This window comes from Ceratotherium simum, chromosome 17 (genome assembly GCF_057802395.1).
Source record: "Ceratotherium simum simum isolate JZ-2026a chromosome 17, ASM5780239v1, whole genome shotgun sequence".
Classification (NCBI taxonomy): domain Eukaryota; kingdom Metazoa; phylum Chordata; class Mammalia; order Perissodactyla; family Rhinocerotidae; genus Ceratotherium; species Ceratotherium simum.
The window spans coordinates 55,996,455-56,018,465 of NC_141916.1; the positions used below are offsets into that span (position 1 = coordinate 55,996,455).

General features: G+C 40.8%; 1 protein-coding gene across 1 annotated transcript in view; it reads right to left on the reverse strand.

The window, feature by feature from the left end:
- Positions 1-4,004: 4,004 nt before the first annotated feature.
- Positions 4,005-22,011, reverse strand: part of NDUFA9 (NADH:ubiquinone oxidoreductase subunit A9) — a 33,581-nt gene continuing 15,574 nt past the window's right edge. Inside the window, exons 7-11 of the mRNA XM_004438745.3 lie at positions 18,125-18,192; positions 16,702-16,778; positions 11,696-11,791; positions 8,918-8,984; positions 4,005-6,247 (exon numbers count right to left, since the gene is read on the reverse strand). Coding sequence (XP_004438802.1) covers positions 6,077-6,247; positions 8,918-8,984; positions 11,696-11,791; positions 16,702-16,778; positions 18,125-18,192 — 479 coding nt within the window. The 3' untranslated portion in view covers positions 4,005-6,076. The remainder of the gene's footprint in view (positions 6,248-8,917; positions 8,985-11,695; positions 11,792-16,701; positions 16,779-18,124; positions 18,193-22,011) is intronic.

Below are 22,011 nucleotides of genomic sequence, written 5' to 3' on the forward strand. Positions count from 1 at the left end.
CCCTACAGAGGCATCGGTTTTATATCAGTTTTATTGTCAGACAGAGCCAGGTCAGAAAACCAGTTCAGCTATTTACCTATGGGGAAATTGACCTTCTCTAAGTCCCTGTTTCCATCATTTAGCAAATAGGGATCACTCCCTCCCTCTCAAGAAAGGCAGCCATTACCTATTAATTATTAAGGCAGGAAACAAATGTATCAACTCAGATAGTCATGGTGTTCTCTGCTTAAATAATAGCTAACATTTACTTAGTGCTTACTATGTGCCATGCTCAGCATTTTAGACGCATTATCTCATTTAATTCCTCACCACAATCCTATGATGTAGGTATTTGTAGGTATTATTATCATCACCTCCATTTTACAGACAGGGAAACTGAGGCTGAGAGAGGTCAGTTTTGTCCAAATCTCACAGCTAAGAGGCTGAGTTCACATCTGAACCCAAGTCTGTGCAGAGCTTAGCTACTCAAACACTCTGCACCACCTCCCAGATCAAGGTTAAACCCCCCACTCCTCCGCCTCTCCCCACACAGACTCTGCATCCCACTGATGCCCACCTACTCTCTCCTGCCCTAGTGTGCTTGTTCATGCTGTTTTCACAGTGACTGCTTCCTCCTCACCCAAACACACATGCACACAAACTCAAAAGCACACTCACACATTTCACCTTGTTTACCTCAACACAGCTTTAAAAATCCGTTTTCTGTAGTTTTCCCTGACTCCTTCAGAGAAAGCCTCTTCTTCATATTCTCAGCTCTTCGTGTATATCTCCACATATGCTTCCATTAAAGAACTTACATTTATCATTAGGATAAGGTTTGTGGCGACCTTAGAGCCAGGCAAAGCTGATGGAGACAGACATACAGGAGGGCCCAGGGAGAAAGGAATTTAGAACTTAGAGTAGGAATTTGGAGGATCAGAAGGTAACTAGATTTGTTGAATTACAAAGGTATAATGATAAATGTAGGTAGTTTATAAATGACAATGTAATGATAAATGGGGTGGGTTTAGTCTTGCAGGCTGAAATCAGCTTTGATGATCACGTAACGTGCAACTTGAATCCAGAGAGTATGGGCTACGAGCGCACCCCTGCGAGGACATGCTTTGAAGTCGCTACGGGAAAAGCCCCTATAAATGGACATTCAGCTCGTCCCTCTTTATCACGAAAAGAATCACCCTGGATATGAGTGTCCCAGATCTTGCATCCAGGGCATAGACCCTGGTCACACGCAATCTCCACACATTAAGAAGAGAATTCCAAAAAGCCTGGGGTGATACAATTGTTTCCTTAGTTGGTAAAGGTCTTCAACCTCTGAAAGACTTAAAATTAAATATGCAGAATGAAGTAATTCAAAACTTAATATTTTACATTAAATTTGGAAATAACCTGCGCATATTTGGTATTGAAAGTATTTATATTTAAGAAGTTAGCATGGAGTCTAACAGATTCACCTTATGATTCCAACTTCAAATGTGTACTTTATTAATTCAGACTTTGATTTTTAAGTTGAATGTTATGAGAATATTGCTAAGTTTTTAAATAGTATCATGATTACCAGACTTTAAGATGACTCTCTACATAATTAATTAGCTTTACTAGAATTGTTCAAGTGCGTGGGAAGGTTTTGTATATTAGTCAGACAGCTCCAAAACTTAACAGAAAAAAGAATTTGTTAGATTTAAAAATGAGTTTAAAATATCTAAGGAAATTTAAGTAACTGAATTATAAGAACCCCTTAAAGCCAACTGCTAAATTCACTAGATTTATAAAATTATGGGTTGAATTTAAAAGCTGAAAATTAGTTTTATTACTTCAATAAATTATATAATTTGAAAATTTCTGTACTGGTAAACTGCCCTCTGGGAACCCTAAAAATCTATGTTGAGGTACGGTAATTACTGTTTGTGTGTCTGTTTCCTGCCACTAAACTATGACTCCATTGAGTAGCAAGCATCTTCTCCCTACTTACATCCCCAGCACCGAGCACAAGAAGGGCCAGAAGAGTAGGTCATGCACGATGAGAATACCAGCAGCCAATATTTACTGTTTACCAGAAGCCAGGACTGTGATACGTGCTTTATCCACATAATCTTGAAGAATCCTCACCACAACCTACTTACACATTTGAGGGAGGGAACAGCAATGACCCGGAAAGTTTAAACAACTCTTAGGTTCACACAGAGAGGGAGCTGGAGCCCAGGCTGAATGCAGGCTCTCTGACTACAGGGGCTGCATCTTCCCTTAGCTTTTATGTTACTAGTTGAACGGATGAAATTCTTTAATGGTGGGACTTTTGACAGTATTATTTGAGCAGAGGGGACAATATGCATGTGCTAGACAAATGGATGTAATTGTCCCATGTGAACTAGTGAACAGGGCAGCGATATAGGATCCAAGCGGAACGTCCTGGGAACGGTTTGAGAAAGGTGAAAAGGCAGTCTTCCTTAAAAGACAGAAAACGTGAAGATTCTGGAGGGAAGGAGATGAGCAATGGAGGAGAAGAAAGCAGTCTGGCTTCATTGAGAAGGACCAGGAAAAGCACCGCCTGGCTCCTGCTTTATTTGGTGGAGGCCCAGGGACATTTCCTTCATGGTCAGTTGGCTGTCGCGGCATTTTGATTTGGAGCTGAGGCGTAAGGCCAGGTAACTCAGATTAAGCAAAACAAGATTCCTCAGGAACCGAGGAGAGTGAAAGAGAAACCTTTGGCACTGGTCTAAGGAAAGAAGCCTGAGAGAACAAGCTGAGGAGAGCCCAAACAGACAAACAGTATTAGAGAGGTCGCTTGACCTGGAAATGAAACCAAGCAAAATAACCACTAAATTTTGGTTATTGTGCTAATTTGTGGCAAACCATGAATAGTGAGTCTATACTTTTAATTTAATATACTTTAATTTAAAGTCAGCACCCAGAGATACACATACAAAAGGATTCCTCTTCCTCTTTTTGTATTCTGAACTTCAAATGTGTTAACTTCTACTGCAGGGGGCGGCCCCGTGGCTTAGCGGTTAAGTGCGCGTGCTCCGCTGCTGGCGGCTCGGGTTCGGATCCCGGGTGCGCACCGACACACCGCTTCTCCGGCCATGCTGAGGCCGCGTCCCACATACAGCAATTAGAAGGATGTGCAGCTATGACATACAACTATCTACTGGGGCTTTGGGGGAAAAAATAAATAAATAAAATTAAAAAAAAAAAAATCTTCTACTGTAATGTACTGTGGGGGAAGAGGATCAGAAGCAAAGCAGGAAGGCTGAACCACAATTTGTCCTGGGCCTACCTGACAGAAAAGCCAAAGGAGAATGTTACGTGCTGGTGCTGCACAATTGGCAGGTAAGCGAGGGAAATACTATACTCACCTTTTTAAATTAAACCATGGTCACCTTACCTAAACCCATCCCCCAACCCCCGAGACAAGATAACAGCATACTTTCCACAGATTTCCATGGCACAGATCACAGCAGTAGTTCTCAACAGGAGAGGTACAGCCCCCTGGAGGGCATGTGGGTAATCTGTGGGTGCAATGTTTGGCTGTAACAGTGATGGGGGGGCACTATGGGCATTCAGTGGGTGGGAACCAGGAGTGGTGGACACACCACAGAAAGTTAGAACACACAAATGAGGAGTTAAAACATATCTCTCATGACTTTCAAAAACCCATTTATAGTCATCTGAACTTAGAATCTAATTCTGTTTTATAGATAAAAGGGACTTCTGGTATGGATGTAATATATGCTGAATTCTAAGAATGCAATTATATATAAATCTAGGGAGGATTATATTTTGTTTTGTTCTGAACTTTACAAAAGCTGTTCACTAATTCAGAAGCCGACATCATGAACAGTGACAGTGCTCACAGTATTTAAGCTGCCAATACAACCCCTCCCCCACACTTCAGGCCAGTTTGCACTTGTGCCTGCTGTTAACTGCCCACATGGGTGCAAGCAATTGGTGACTTCATCATACCCTCAGTGTGGTTGAGCTCACGTACCGACACATTGAACTACATGTTATTTTATTATGTGTTACTTTCCTTTAATTTCCTGTTTATATCAGGTAAGGCATCGTACTTTGATTACATGTTAGATAGGTTATAGTAGCTATGAACTTCATATTAGGATCATAAACAATGCATTACAAAACATAAGGGGTGGCATCGGTGTGACAGGAAAGAACTACTCTGGTTGGTTGATGGTTTTAGAGAAAGCAAGTATGTAGCATTATGAGTTACGACACAAATAGAAGAGATGTGAAACAGCATTGCCAGAACATGCAGATACTGTGAGAGAAGATGCTGTACACTATAGAATTATTATTTCTTTTCAAGTCAAATCCATTCATCTGTGTGCCTACTGTCTGGCTTATGGCCAGCAGGGATATTATCTGAAATAACAACAAATAACTGAAGAAAAAAAATTAAGCTGGAGTTGGGCTCCTTTCCCTACAACACTGATTCTCACATATTAGTGTACCTGAGAATAAACTGGCATGTTTAATAAACATAAAATTTCTGGGCTTTTTCTCTAGAGGTTCTGATTCAGTAGGCCTGGGGTGGGGCTCAGGCACCTGAATTAATAACAGAAATCGTACAACTCTGATGCGGCACTGCTGTACATCAGTGCTCTTCACACTAATGTGCAAACAAATCTTCCGGGGAGCTTTTTAAAATGCAGATCCTGGTTCAACCTGTCTGGGGTGGGCCTGGTATTCTGCATTTCTAACAAGCTCCTCGTGATGCTGATGCTGCTGCCTGTGGACCACATCTTGAATAGCACATTTCTGTCCATTTTGGGACAAAAGACTGGAGCATGCTGAGAGGGCAGGCAGAGAACTCCCCTTCAACATTCATGTGCCTTACTCTGTAAGGATGAGATGGGCATTCCTATAACTGAACAGGGTTTTCACTAACGTTCCCATCCTACAGATCAAGGGGCTGAATTGTGGGGAAATGCAGTGACCAACCTGGGGTCACTAAGGGACCTACAGGATAGTGGTGTGTTGGCTTCATCACAAATTATGGGAATTTTCAATTGTATTGTACTGAGGGATTTGCCAACACTAAACCAACTGTTCATCTGGATCTTGGCTGCAATATTAACAACTTACACAAAAAGTTCTAATTCCTAAGCATTGGCATTACTGAAGAGAGGCTGCAGCACCTCCTGTGCACAGGAGAGTTTCCATCTATACATGTATCTGAAATCCTCTGGATGGTGTCCTAATAGCAGGGGACAGAGGCCTCAGGTAGCTCAGATCTGAGCAGAGGACTATGAAATTACTGTAAGTGGTTGAGAATCCATGTCTACAGACGTTTTTATATGTATGTACTATTTTTAAAATGTATGTAGATATCTTTAAGACAAATTTTTAAAAATATCTTAAATGTGAATAAATTCAGATTAGTTATAGGACATTATTTTCTCAAATAACGGATATTAAAAGACAATCACAGGGCTGGCCCCGTGGCTTAAGTGCGCACGCTCCACTACTGGCGGCCCGGGTTCGGATCCGGCTTCTCCGGCCATGCTGAGGCCGCGTCCCACATACAGCAACTAGAAGGATGTGCAACTGTGACATACAACTATCTACCGGGGCTTTGGGGGAAAAAAAAGGAGGAGAATTGGCAATGGATGTTAGCTCAGAGCCGGTCTTCCTCAGCAAAAAGAGGAGGATTGGCATGGATGTTAGCTCAGGGCTGATCTTCCTCACACACAAAAAAAAGACAATCACATATCACTTGGGGTCTTCATAATATTTTGACATTAAAAAGACACCTTGTCTTCCAGAACATATGCTAGAAGTGGCCTGACATAGGGAAATTCAAATCCTCCAGCATTTCAGAGAATAAATGATATATATGTCATTATTAAATATATATATTTGGAGAAAATTATGCTCCAATTCTAAATGACTGAATTTCTCATTTTATAAATCAAGAAAGAAAATGTGGTAGCAGAATTTAACCCCAGATGTTTTAAGAGAGGGATCTTATTCACTATGTACAAGATTCTCTGACGAAAGTGGCTGGTCACTAGCCAGGTGACCTGAATGACACCAAACACCAAGGGCAGCTCAGGAGCCACTAAACGTCGACAGTCTTGGCTGGCTTCACCTCTTCCATTTCAGAAGACAGCCAGCGGTAACTGCGATGACGCCGCAGCACCTCAATGGCCTTGAGTTCCAGGGGTGTTGCCTGAATACCAAGGTCCTCCAAGCCAGGGAGGTGAGGCAGGGTCATGTCTGTGATGTGAACCTGTGAAGAAACAAAGAACCATGGAGAGCGCCGAGAACTAGCCAAGAACACAACGTGCTATCCTAGCAAACACTTATAGACATTTGAGCCGACCTGAGCCCCATTACCAAGACTTAACTGTTTTCAAAGGAGATGTGGCAGATTTTGATTCCTGGAACTCACTAAAAGTAGACTGTAAAAAAAAGAGTTTAAGGGGAAAAAGGCAAGGTCACCAAATATCAGCCCAAAGGTCCCCAGCATTATCCAGGAGCACAGGACACCGGCTCTCAGTGAGATTTACACAGGATAAGTCTAGAGTGGGGAGCACGAACCACTGCATTCGTCAGGGTGGCTTTACAGTAGGGGCAGGAATAAAACAGAGGCTAAAGCAGAACCAGCCCATTCCCCAAGTCTCCCTGTGCCTGCCCTCTGAACACAGGCTTTCTGCCTCTGTTTTAAATGAAGGAAGGAGATAATCAGCATTTGTTCTTTGTTCATTGAGAGAGAATCCATTAACCTTTGTGCTCCAGCTATACTTACCTGCTTGACTAATGCTCACTATAGATCTAAAAAACCAAACCCATCTTGTTTGTAAAGAAGCATGAACTATAAGATTTTCAAAGATTCCAGCTCATCCAAAAGCATATGAAGAGGATTGATCTGCGAATAGAGCAGCATTAATCCTTCATCCTCACTACCCGAGAAAGTCTCACTCTACCAGAGAGCTGTAAAGAAGTCTCCAAACGAATCCAAAACCCATTCGGCCAAGTGAATCAACACTTTCTCACTTATAGGAGGCACATTAGTGTAAGAAACACTGAAGTGTTCTGACACCCAGCTCTCCTGCCCAATCTTTCTTGAACACTGAAGGGACATCTTGAAAATGGTCTCAGCTTTCCAGATGCAGCCTGTCAGAGGGGAGGATAATGGCTGCCTATTCACATCTGTTCCCTAAGGACTATTTTGTCATCTTCTCCACATGTTAGCTTTTAGGTAACATTCAGAGGACAATCTGGCTGCTGCTTGTTGATAAAAGGTCAACAAGTCTTCAAAGGCAGGGACAGTACAGTATTTTTATTTTATTTTGTATCCTCCCTACAAACACTCCTACACACAGTGGCAAATGATCAATGAGGACGACTAGAATGGGAGACAGCAAGATGGGAAAAGCCAGAGCTTTGGCATTCAACATGCTGTAGAGCGAGAAGAGGCAGCAGGAGACCGGTCAAGAGAATAAGGAAGGAGAGCAGCTTGGGTCAGAGTGGGTAGAGGGGAGATAATTATTTCCTCTACCTTTCTGTAAACTGAAAAATTCCAATACTATTATACACATTTTCATACTAAAAAGTTGAATAAAAAGGTAGGAAGAGGGAGTAGTAGTAAGATCTGGCATAGATTTTGAGGGTTACCCGAATAATACTTGCTGATGGTTTAGATCTATGCTGTCCAATATAATAGCCACTAGCCAAATGTGATGATTTTAAGTTTAAATTAATTAAAATTTAATAAAATTCAAATCTTATTTCTGCAGTCACACTAGCTACACGTCAAGTGTTCAAGTCACATGTTGCTAGTGGTTACGTTTTGGACACTGTAGATTATAGAACATTTCCATCATTGCAGAAAGTTCTACCAGACAGTACTGGTTTAGATCTACACTGGTAAGGGAAAAGAAGAAATCAAGGGGGATTCCTAGATTTTTGGCTTGAGCAACAGAGAGAATAGTGATGTTAATTGAGATGAGAGAGGCTAGGGGAAATGCAGGTTTGCAATTCTATTTAAGGACATGTTATGTTTCAGATGACTATAACATATCTAAATAGATTTAAGAGTCTGCGCAGCTGAGGGCGTGAGGGCAATTCAGGGCTGGCAATAAAATTGCAGCCATGAGCTTACAGACAGCAGCTGGAGCACGGGATGAGGTGATGGTCATTTAGAGAATGAGTAAAGACAGAAAAGGGCTGAGGACAGAGCCTTGAGGTCCTCCAAAATTTAGAGATCAAGAAGAAGAGAGTGAACCAGGAAGAGAGACTGAAAAACATGGCCTAATAAGAGGAGGAAAAGCAAGAGAAGGTGGAGTTGGCCAGAAAAGAGGTGAGAAATCAGGGTTTCAGGAAGGAGAGAAGGGGCCCCTGTGACAAACGCTGCTCACAGGTGGAGTGAGATGAGGTCAGAGAACTGACCATTGGATTTGGCAGACTGGAGATCACAGGTGACCTTGAAAAGAGCAGTTTTAGGGGAGAAATGGGAACAAAAGCCTGAATGGAGTGGGTTAAAGAAAGAATGAGGTAAAAAACTGTCAACAGCAGGTATAGACAGCAGTTCCGAGGGTATGACACAAAGGGACACAGACAAACAGGGCCACAGCTAAAAGGGACGTGGGGGCAGGGAGGGTTTTGCCTGTAAAGAAATGGAGCTCTTAAGGCATGTCTGTACACCGATGGGAATGACCCAGCCGAGAAACACTGATGATGTCCGAGAGAAGATAATGGAGAAACCACACCCTGGAGCAGGCTAAGAGAGGGTGAGTTTCAGCACACAAGCGGAAGGGCTGACTTTAGACAGAAGGAGGACAGACCAGAGCATGAGAATAACCCAAGCGAGCAAGCAAAAAAAAATCCCTTCTTCCTTATCCATCTCTGCAGCTCTCTCCCAACATCTGCCCGGGCCGCTGTCCACCCGCATACTCACCCGCTCCACCTTATCCCTCGTGGTCCAGGGCTCAAATGGACTCACTTCCAAGAGTCGTGCCACCAATCTGGAAAAAGGAAGAAAGATGGCCCGTGTTGTAAGTGTCTCCTATGCCCAATATTCGAGAACCACAGGAAGAGAGGCTGCTGTAGAGGCAGGAATTCACTCAGTCCTTTTTTTTTTTTAAAGTTTTATTTATTTATTTATTTATTTTGTTAGGAAGATCAGCCCTAAGCTAACATCCATGCTAATCCTCCTCTTTTTGCTGAGGAAGACTGGCTCTGAGCTAACATCTATTGCCAATCCTCCTCCTTTTTTTCCCCAAAGCCCCAGTGGATAGTTGTATGTCATAGTTGTACATCCTTCTAGTTGCTGTATGTGGGACGCGGCCTCAGCATGGCTGGAGAAGCGGTGCATTGGTGTGCGCCCGGGGTTCCGAACCCGGGCCGCCAGTAGTGGAGCGCGTGCACTTAACTGCCAAGCCACGGGGGCCGGCCCCACTCAATCCTTTTTTAAGAAAATCACCACCATCCAGGCACCACTACCCGTGAAGCTACTCTCCTCTCACGCTAAACCAGCCTGACTGCTGGAGCTGCTGGCAACAACTCCCTGTTCTCCACCAAAGAGACAATGAATCCTAAAAACTAAAATAAAGTGAAGCTGCCACCACCAATAAAACAAACAAATAAGATCCAACATTCAGTGAAGGCTGTGAAACTCAATCTAATTTAAGCCTCAGACATTCAAATATGCTTCTGTTAAGGATGCAGGCCAAGCCAAGTAGCATGCAAGATATCAACTGCAATCCTTCAAAGCAGGGGCCCCATGGGAACCAAAACATCCACAAGTAAGGAGAAGCCTGCGATCTATGATTCAAATCAGGAAGCCAAACAAACCCCAGGACAAGAGCGGCTATCTGCCTTGATCAATGCCATCTCCTCACTCTAGAGAAAACTGAGGGTTCTCTTTATCTGTCATCTCATTTCTGTCTTAAGCATCCTTAGGGCAGTGGGTTTTAAGCCAGCGTCTGAGGTACCCTAGGAAATCCTTGGGGTCCCCACAGAGGACTGGGGGCAAAGGCTGCGAGTATATGCTCTGAGTATCACCCATCACTGCAGCCAGACCAGCTCTGCTTTTATCTGACTTAGCTGGTGGGCCTTTATGTGAAAAGTCATTGAAGATAAGGCTCCACAGCTTCTTAAAAACTTGAAAAACATCATTCTAACATGTGGCACAAAACAATGAAAAAGGAAGCTGAAGACTGGTCAGAATTTCCCCGGGAACATATAAAGCCTCAGATTCTAGACAACCTGTGCCAATGGCAGGAAAAGGCAGCTTACTGGGCTCACATAGCTTAACAAACACCCCTAACAAACCCCCAACTCTCTGCACTCTGGTTCTGTGCTAACACGTCACTTCTGGTGTCTATTTCAGTGTCCTCAGTGGGCCATGCCATGCGCACATGCCAACTCCACTATAATTCAATTTTATGCACAACCAAGAAAGTAGCTCCCTGCAATCTGGCTTATGACACCCCCCGCCCCCACCCAGTGCACTGAAGCCGCTGTAACAAATGACCTCACTACTAACTCCAGTGGACACTTTTTAGTCCTTTATCTTATTTGACTCTTCTGTGCCATTTCATTCCACAAATATTAACAGAGTGCCTACTGTGTGCCAAGCACTGTTCTAGGGGCTGCAAATACAGATATGAACAAACAGTAATGCTCCATTCTTAAAACAGTCCTTCTCTCCTTGGAACATGCCCCTCCCTTTGGTATCTAGGCTTCCAAACTCTCTTCCTTTTTCACTTAAACGTCTAATTACTCTTGTTCAGTCTCCGTGATAAAGTTCTCTTCCTCTGCTAGTCCTTTACCTGGAGGTATTTCTCTCGCCCTGTCCTCAGCAACACTCTCACTCACTCTAGACACTCTTCCCACCTACTTCACAGTCACTGTGAGTATTAAATGAGGATGAAGTAGACAGCCAGAAAAAGAGAACACTCTTGATAAATACTTTCATCACACTGCATTCTAACTGTCTACTTTTCTGATACCTCTGTTTGATCATCAGCTTTTTGAGGGTTTACTGCAACATCCTGAGTCCCTACTGCACTGCCTAAGACACAGTAGGCAATCAATAAATACTCGTTGAATGAATGAATGAACAAGCGAATGAAGGAGTGAGCTGCCATGTTGGTTTATAAATCAATCTCGGGCAAACTGGATGTCAAAGTCTCCCTGACCAGACGACTAGTGCGTGACGTGACAACTCCAAGATTCTAAACCTACAAAGGGAAGAAGTGAAGCAAGAAGCAGGCAAAGAAGACAGGCAACCGCAAGCCAAGTCTGAGTCAACCCGGCTCCTTTCGCCAACCACATGATCAAACTAGTTTAATAAAGAAGGGTCCCTTTCCCACTCTGGGCCAGTGGTACGAAACAGAGGGAAACGTGATCACTCCTTTGTACAACCTGCCAAGAAAGATACTTTTCCAAATTAAAACTTAGTGATTTTTAATTGGAGAATTTGAAGAATTGCAAATCTAACCTCTCAACACACATTGTTTTTCTCATCCACACTAATCTATATTTCTCTCTCTCAGACACTTCTGGTTCTTTCCTAGACTAACGTCAAGACACCAGGAGCACCTCCCAGTTAAGAGATTCGGAGACCTCACTGTAAAAGACAAACTCCCTATAACCCTAAGTGAGAGCATTACGAACAAACGTATCGAGTTAGTTCTATTTTTGAAGGCACCAAAAGAAGCACTTTACTTACTGATAGGCAAAATGTGGCAAAGGGTACGGGAGGAAGGGTCTGTGAGCCACAGCATAGACATACTGCACCAGGTCAAAAAGGAGGTACCGATTGGGCCTACAAAAAGAGAATTCATAGTTCTTCAAATTATTTGCTCCTTACAAATTTTCTTTTTTAATTTAACAAAATAACATTTTTCTTGTGAAAAGAGAAACACATATGCATTATAGCAAATACAGATTAGCATAAAGAAAAATCACCCATAATCCTGCCAAAGATAAAGTTAATATATTTAATATATATCCTTCTTAACCCCTAACATATACACATTTTTCATTTTTATAAATATACGATTACACAGGTCATCCTATTCTGTAATGTCTTTTTCATCTGATATTAAATCCCAATCATCTTTCTATGTCATTAAATATGCTAGTGCATGTTTAAAGGTTGCACGTATTGCACTGCATGTGATCATAACTATTTTACCAATTCCCAGTTCTTAGATATTTAAGCTATTAAATATATTCTTTTAATAAAATGCTTTTAATGAATACTTATAGTAAATATTTGTACTTATCCATGATTATATATCTATAATACATTCTAGAAGTGGAACTGGCTCAAAGTATATTTTGAAATTTTCAAGCTTTTATTGAATACTTCCAAACTACCTTCTAAAAAGATTTATCAGTTTACCCAAAATGCTAGTAGCCTCTTCACCAAAAATGAGTTTAGTCATAAAAAATAAGCAAACCCAATTTTGCCAACCTGCCAGGTAAACAAGGTACCTCAATGCTTTAATTAGCACTACTTTTATACTAGAGATTAATTTTTTTCTTCATATATTTTTGGCCATTTACACTTCTTTCTTTTCTCTCTTTCCTCCTGGAGTCCCTCCCTGTAAGAACGATTTGTAAAAATTCTTTTTATTTTAATGATATAGTTGGAAATATCTTTTATTGTCTGTATTTTGCTTTTTAATGTTTAAGTGTTTTGTGGCATACAAAAGTTTAAATATTTCATTTAATCAAAACTGCTGATTTCTTTTACTTTATGGTTTGTTTTTATATTTAGAAAAATCCCTCTACAGTCACCAGTGACATCAACGTCCACATATTTTGTGTAATGTTTTTAAGCTGTTTTTTAATACCTTAAAATAAGTTCCTTCTATAATATATTTCTGTATTGATATAAAGATCTAACACCATTTATTGAATAATCTACCCTTTCCTCACATTTTGAAATGTCACCCTTATCACATACTATATTCTGACACGTATTTGAGACTGTTTCTGGAATTCTGTTCTATTCTATCGATCTGGACAGTTTTGTACCATTATAACCTAGCTTTAATAATTATCACTTATAATACATTTTAAAATCTCTTCACCTATTTTCCTACTCCCTTTTGCCTCAGAAAGCCTGTGACAGCTAAGAGCTGAATGAAGGTAATTCATTGAGAACTTCATCATTCAAAACAAAAACAAAAACAAAACCTATGAAAATGTCAGCTAGGGGAAATATCAGACAAAGCCCTCAGATAGCTTCTTTCAAGTTCCAGAAGGACCTGTAAGGATTATTGCAGGGCATATAATATATACTACGGCAAAGAACAATTCGTAATCTTTACGCTGACAAGCAATCCTGATATCGTGGGTAAACTAATTATATGGAATACGTTTGCTCTTCAACTGTTCTAAAGCACTTTGTGTTCCGCTGTGACTCAAAGACTGCTTTCAGTGACCCTGCTAACAGAGAAAGGTACACTGAAGCCTATGTCCTTCCCAGCTTAGATTTCATGGTTCAGCACTGTAGTCATTCCTCCGCAAATATCCTCAGCAAAACCCTGTCCCTTTTGTACTAGTGTAGCAAAACCCCTACTCTGATTAACCCAAGCACCTGCCTTCTTTGTGCCTGAAGCCCCAGCAAGACAGAGCTGTAGAGAAAATACAACTGGGCTAACTGGCTTCACCCACTTCAAACGGAAGACTCGGCTCTGCCTGCAATCCTACTGTGCTCTGCAAGGAAGTATCCTTTTCCTGTCCTCCTAGGGAATACTTCCTATCTTCTCCTCTGTCCTCCAATTCTCCACATACCTCTCTGATCCACCCCCTCCTGCCTTCTAGCTGACGATCTCCTCACTGGTCTTTTCATCATTTTCTTAATGGTATCTTTTGAAGTACAGAAGTTTTTAATTTTGATGAAGTCTGATTTATCAATGTTTCCTTTTATGAAGCATGCTTTTGATGCCATATCTAACAACCTTTGCCCAACCCAGAAGATTTTTTATTTTTCTTCAAAAAGTTTCATAGTCTTAACTCTTGCATTGAGGTCCTTGATCTGTTCCAAGTTTTTTTCATGTATGGCGTGACGAAAGAATCTAAGGCCATTTTTTTGCAAGCGGATATCTCGGTACAATTGGTTGAAAAGACTATCCTTTCCCCATTGAGGTGTCATAGCACCTTTGTTAAAAAACAACCATCCATAAACATAAAGGTGGATTTCTAGACTATCAATTCTGTTTAATTGATCTCTACGTCTGTTCTTATGCCAGGACCACACTGTCTTGATAATTACAGCTTTAGAGAAAGTTTTGAAGTTGGGAGGTTTATGTGCTCTAACTTTATTCTTCTTTGTCAAAATGGTTTTGGCTATTGTGGGTCTTTTGCATTTCCATATAAATTTAGAATCAATTTGTTAATTTCTGCAAAAAGCCTACTGGAATTTTAATAGGATTGAGTTAAATTTGGGGAAAATTACCATTTTAACAATATTGACTCTTCCAATCCACAAACATGAGCTGTCTTTCCATTTACTTAAGTCTTCTTTAATTTCCCTCAAAAATGTTTTGTAATTTTCAGTATACAAGTCTTGTACTTCTTTTGCTAAATTTATACCTAAATATTTTATTCTTGTGGATGCTACTGTGAACAAAATTATTTTAATTTTATTTTCAGATTATTCACTTGCTAATACATGGAAATGGATTTTTATATATTGATCTTGTACCTTGTGCCTTTGCTGAACTTGTTTATTAGTTCTCATAGTTTTGTGTATGTGTGTGTATCAGTAAGTATTTAATGAATGAACGATAGAATGCACCAACATCATATAATTAATAACTGTGAAAAACCTAGGAGCAAAATTAAGCTTTTATGCCTCTGCCTTAGCCTCAAAATGTCAGGGAAATAAGCAAAGCTTTCCCGTGGGGCTGAAGAGACAAAAAGAGAAGTGTAGATGAATATTTACAATTTCATAAGGAAAAATGCCTACACTGCCATGTCTAGCATTACTGTTCCCATCACTGTGCCAAACAAGTACGACTTACTATAGCCTGGCAGAGACTGGAGAGGCTGGACAAAGGTAAAGAGGAGAATGGCTAACTCATCCCAGAGCCATTTCCCCTGAGTAGTGAGCAAAGTTTGTAAAGCCGTTTCTGTTCATTCCTTGAAATCCTGGTCTAAGTACTTTTTGACTAGATCCTGGTATCTTTTGAGTCTAGACTTTTATGGAACTTGCGCTGAACACTTTTATAAATAATTTTCCTAGAGTATACAACTGATTACATACTAATGTACCAAATTGGGAACTCAAAGAGAAATACACATCTTGTAGGAGCTAGTTGACATAAACATGATATAGAGTTTTTTGCACTGAAAAAAAAATTTACTAAATTTATTAATAAAAGTGAAACATCACAACGTACGAATTCATAATCCTGGGAATATATACTATGCCTCCAGAGAGAAGTGTCTTTTCTTTTTGTTGTTGTTAATGCCACAGAGTCAATTCCAACTCCTAGCGCCCCTGTGTACAGCAGAGCAGAACCTGCCCAGTCTTTGTGCACCACCCTCTCACCTCCCGGTGCCATATCAGACAATGCTCCACTGCTATTCACGGGGTTTTTGTGGCCAATTTTTTCAGAAATGTGTGGCCACGTCTTCTTCCTAGTCTGTCTTAGTCTGGAAGCTCCACTGAAACCTGTCCACCACGGGTGACCCTGCTGGTATTTGAAATACCAGTGGCATAGCTTTCAGCATCACAGCCACACGCAGCTGCCACACTATGACAACTGACAGACCAGTGGTGTGGTTCCCTGACGGGGAAATGAACCCAAGCCCCAGGAATGAGAGTGCAGAATCTTAACCACTAGACCACCAGGGCTGGCCCGTCTTTTCTCTAGAAGCAAATATTTTTTAGGAATTAGGCTATAACTTATCTGTTGAATCAGATCCCCACCTTTCATAGAACATCAGGTGTCATTAGTTTGCTTCAATAATGACAAGGTTCTGGGCCAAGTATCAAGTGGACTTGGTACTTTTCAACTTGGTAGATTGAGTCTCAGTTTTTCAGTTTTAGTTAATTCAGTAAAAAGGTCCTAAACCTAGCTGTGACATGATTCAATAATTTCGAGTAAGTCACATAGCTTAACTGTGCCCCATTTTTCCTGAGAGCAAATTTCAACAAAGAGAGCATAAAATAAATTGCACAGCACGAGCAACTGTACCCTAAACCAGCCATTTCCAACCTTTTGGAGGTAATGACATACTCTACCAAAATTCATTCAATTTTGCAACTATACTCACTCCCTAAAAGTATTCTGTTTATGTTTCAGAATTTATAGCAGTATGCTTTTATATATTAAAAACATCACTGTAGTAGTACAAAACCATCCTTGGGGATCACTGGACTAAGTATATGTAATATACTAGGGCAGTGGTTCTCAGACTTTAGGGATAGAAGAATCATTTATTAAAATAGATTCCAGGCTCCCTTAAATTCTGATTTAATATATACATTCAGGAGATTCTGACAATGGTGGCCTTTGGACTGCTCTTTGAGACACACTGGTCTCAGGGCTAAGGGAGTAAGGTTTCTGGAATAAATACAGTCGAAGAAAGACACTGTAAAAATACAACGAACAAGTCTGTTAGTAACACGTTTAGAAATCTTTGTTGTAAATCATTATGATTCTTTCATTTTAACAGGTAGCACAATTTTAAAGTCAAGGTCTAGCCACCTACCCAACGAAGACAAAAGTCTTCCCTCTGGCATCTGGGTCCTTAATTGCATTAACAATTCCTTTGGCTACGTCTACAACCTATAAGAAATTATAACACGTGTTTGAGTAATTGTTGAAAGAGAAAGAAACAGAGAGATGGGGAGAGAAAGAAAGAGAGGAAGGGAGGAAGGGAGGGAGAAAGGAAGAGAGGAAGGAAGGAAAGAAATTATAACACGTGTTTGAGTAATTGTTGAAAGAGAGAGAAACAGAGAGATGGGGAGAGAAAGAAAGAGAGGAAGGGAGGAAGGGAGGGAGAAAGGAAGAGAGGAAGGAAGGAAAGAAAGCCACATCAATCACACACAAAAAAAACCCCACAATCAAAGTAACGGCATTGTCTGTTTTCAGAAAGCTTCTGAAAGAACCCACTTCTCAAGAGCTCAAATAATCTCCACATTGGAAGGCTCACCTACCTATTTCCTCTCCTCAGAACGAGTTTGTCTTCAGCCGGCTGTCAGGCCCTTCTGAGGTGCCTTTGCCCACTCCCGCTCCCATCTCACCCCTGACCACTCCTCCCAACTCTGTTACTAAGACACCACTGACCACTAGGCTCCACCACATGGAACTGCCGATATTCTACCACTCGACTTTCAAAATAATAATTTTATGTGGTTTCAGACCCCACGGTTTTCAACTGGGGGTGATTTTGGCCCCCAGGGGACATGTGGCAAATACCCAGAGACATTTTTAGCCTGGGGGGGGGCGGTGCCGCCGGGGGCAGTGTCCTACTGCCATCTGGTGGCTAGCAGCCAGAAACACTGCTAAACATTCTACAACAGCCCCTACAACAAAGCATTATCTGGTCCAAAACGTCAATAGTGGCATAGCTGAGAAACCCTGGTTCAACATCATATGGAATCCAACATTGCTCTCTCACCTTTGCGCCCCTATACACTCTGTTCCCTCTGCATGGAATACTCTTCCCCAACCCTTTCATGTGACTTGCTACTGGTCATGTTTAAGGTCTCATCTTAGATGTCATTTCCTCTGGAAGGCCTGCCCTGACCCTCAAGTCCGGACCAGGTGTCCCTCTGATGTAATTATGTAAAACCCTCTTCCCATCACAGCACTTATCAAGTTGCATGATAACTGCTTTGCTGACCTGCCTCTGAGACCAACTTGAGGACAGCAATCCATGTCTGTTGAGTTAATATCTCTGTATTCCCAGTGATGTGTACAGTGTGTCTAAGGGTTCAATACATTTTCCTTAAATGAACAAATAAGTGAAGACACAGAGAATACACGCACCTCTTAGGTAAACTGAGAGGCAACCAGTTGAAGCAAGTTGACAAAGAAGAAAATGAAGGAGTTACAGGATTAAGATAAAACCAGAAAATTGATCCCCTGAATCTCAATTCAGCTAAAGCCCCTTCATCCAAGGTACTTACATATACCGGTTGTTTCACTGTCTTCTTGCCCATGGAAATAAGAGGTACACCACCAAATGAGCGAATATCTGGCAGAAGAAAGAGAACTATTCTTAGAAGGCCTAAGCTGCTATAAGACCCACCAATCTCCAGGTGCTCCAGGTAAGCATAACATTTCATTTTGCATAACAGAAATAACGAAATAAATGAAGCTGACTCTGAGGAAGCTAATGATCTTCCTCATTAAAAGCAGTAGCCATGTGTTTCTCAGACATGGAGACATGGAAAGTAAAAAGGCCTTGGCTACTTGTCTTCTACTCTATAATGCTAGAGGCATGGCCACTCCCAAGACTGGGCTCTAACTGCACCCCATTCTAAGGAGGAACATGGGAATCAACAGATGAGCGATACAGCATAGGTAACCCAGAAAAGGATGCTGGTAAAAAAGGGACTCAGTGTATGATGACTGCAGTACCACAAATATGTGGGAAACAGAAATATTATCTAATACATGGTGCTGAGACAATCATTCTACTCTTTGAAAAACAAATAAAAAGAAATGGCTCACATATTACCACAAACCAAAACAAATCAGAAGTGGATTAAATGTAAAAATAAAAAAAGCTTTTTAAAAGAACTTTTTCTTTTGGTGAGGAAGATTCATCTGTTGGCAATCCTCCTCTTTTTTTTTTTTTTTTTTTTTTTTGCTTGAGGAAGATTAGCCCTGAGCTAACATCTGTGCCTATCTTCCTCTACTTTATATGTGGGATGCCTCCACAGCATGGCTGATGAGTAGAGTAGGTCCGCACCTGGGATCTGAACCTGCGAACTCGGGCTGCCAAAGCAGAGCCCATGAACTTTAACCACTCGGCCATGGGGCCAGCACCTAAAAGAACTTTTAAAAGTAGAAATTATTTATAAGAGCATCAAAAAGAATAAATACTTAGGAATAAACTTAATGAAGTTGGCTAAAGATCTGCACACTGAGAACTACAAAACATTGCTGAAAGAAATTTGAAGACACAAATAAATGGAAAGACACCCCATGTTCATGGATTAGAAGACTTAATATTGTTAAGATGTCAATACTACCCAAAGCAATCTACAGATCTAATGAAATCCCTATCAAAATCCCAATGGTGTTTCTTGCAGAAATATAAAAATCTCCATCCTAAAATTCACATGGAATCTTAAGGGACCCCAAGTAGCCTCAACAATCTTGAAAAAGAAAACAAAGTTGAAAGTCTCACACTTCCTGATTTCAAAACTTATTACAAAACTACAGTAATCAAAACAGTTTATAGTAACTAAAACAGTGGCATAAAGATAGACATATAGACCAGTGGAGTCGAACAATCAGAAATAACCCTTGTGTATACGGTCAATGATTGTTGACAGGGTGCCAAGACCATTCAATAGAGAAACGACAGTCTTTTCAACAAATGGTCCTGGCAAAACTGTATGTCCATGTATAAAAGAATGAAGTTAGACCCTTAATTTACACCCTATACAAAAATTAACTTAAAATGGATCAAAGAGCTAAAACTACAGAATCCTTACCAAAAAAAAACAGGGGAAAAGCTTCAAGATATTAGATTTAGCAATGATTTCTTGGATATGACACCTAAAGCATAGGCAACAAAAGTAAAAATAGATAAATTAGACTACATCAAAATTTAAAACTTCTGTGCATCAAAGGACACAATTAACAGAGTGAAAAGGCAACCTATGGAATGGGAGAAAATATTTGCAAATCATATATCTGATAAGGGGTTAATATCCAGAATATATAAAGAACTCCTACAATTCAACAATAACAAAAAACAAACAACCCAATTAAAAAATGACCAAAGGATGTGAATAGACATTTCTCCAAATAAGATACACAAATGGCCAACAAGCACATGAAAAGATGCTTAACATCTCTAATCATTAGGGCAATACAAATCAAAACCACGAGTTATTACCTCACATCCATTAGGTGTGTCTTTCTCTGCCAAGACAAGTCCAATTAGTAAACACAAAAACCCCGAGAGTAAACATCAAAAAAATAGAAAATAACAAGTATTGGCAAGGATATGAAAAAAACTGGCACTCTTGGTGGAAATGTAAACTGGTACAGCCACTATGGAAAACAGTATGGCAGTTCTTCAAAAAATTAAAAGTAGAACTACCATATGATCCAGCAATTCTACTTCTGGCTATATATCCAAAAGAACTGGAAGCAAGGTTTGGAAGAGACACTTGCACAGCCACGTTCATAGCAGCATTATTCACAATAGCCAAAAGGTGGAAGCAACCCAGTGGCCATTGACAGATGAATGGGTAAACAAAATGTGGTCTATACATACAAGGGAATATTATTCAGTCTTAAAAAGGAAGGAAATTCTGTCACATGCTACAACCTGGATGAACCTTGAGCACATCATGCTAAGTGAAATAAGCCAGTCACAAAAAGACACACACTGTATGATTCCATATGTATAAGGTACTTAGAATAGTCAAATTCACAGAGACAGAAAGAAAAATGGTGGTTGCCAGTACCTGGAGGGAAGAGAGAACCGGGAGTTGTTGTCTAACAGATACAGAGTTTCAATTTCACAAAATGAAAAGAGTTGTGGAGATGGGTTGCACTACAATGTGAATATACATTCTACTACTGAACGGTACACTTAGAAATGGTTAAAATGGCATCTTAGTCTGCTGGGGCTGCCATAACAAAATACTATAGACTGGGTAGCTTAATTAAACAAGAGAAATTCATTGTCTCACAGCTCTGGAGGCTGGAAAGTCTGAGATCAAGGTGTCTGGTGCAAGCTCTCTTCCAGACTTGTAGGCAGCCACCTATGTTCTTACATAGCCTTTCCTCAGATCTCTCTCTCTTTCTTCCTCTTCTTATAAGGCCACCAATCCTATCAGGTTAGGACCCCACCCTTATGACCTCATTTAACCTTAATTACCTCCTAAAAGCCCCATCTCCAAATATAGTCACACTGGGGTGAAGGCTTCAAGAAATGAATTTGCAGGGAACACAACTCAGTCCATAGCAGAAGGTTAAATTTTATATTATGTATATTTTATCACAATTTTTTTTAAAATGGAACTCAATACAAAAGGTGAAAGGACACAAGCAATTGGAGGAAAAAACACATGATAAAAACATCTAAATTAGGGGGCCAGCCTGGTGGTGTGGTTAAGTTCACATGCTCTGCTTCACCGGCCCGGGATTTGCAGGTTCGGATCCCGGGCACGGACCTATGCACCGCTCATCAAGCCATGCTGTGGCAGCATCCCACATACAAAATAGAGGAAGACGGCCACAGATGTTAGCTCAGGGCTAATCTTCCTCAGCAAAAGGAGGAAGATGGCAATGGATGCTAGCTCACAGCCAATCTTCCTCACCAAAAAAAAACACAACAAAACAAAACATCTAAATTGGATAAACAAACTGTGGTACACCCGTACAATGGAATATTATTCAACTATAAAAAAAATGACGGGCTGGTCCTGCAGCCAAGTGGTTCAAGTTCCACCCACTCTGCTTCGACAGCCCAGGTTCATGGGTTCAGATCCCAGGTGCAGACCTACTCCACTCATCAGCCATGCTGTGGAGGTGGTCCCACCTCCCACGTGGTGGTCCCACGTACAAAGTGGAGGAAGACTGGCACAGATGTTAGCTCAGGGTGAATCTTCCTCAAGCAAAAAACGAGGAAAACTGCCAACAAATGTTAGCTCAGGGTGAATCTTCCTCATCAAAAAAAAAAATAAAGAAATGAGTTCTCAAGCCATGAAAAGACATGGAGGAACCTTAAACACATATTAACATATTCCTCAGTGAAAGAAGCCAGTCTGAAAAGGCTACACACTGTGTAATTCCAACTATATGATATTCTACAAAAGGCAAAACT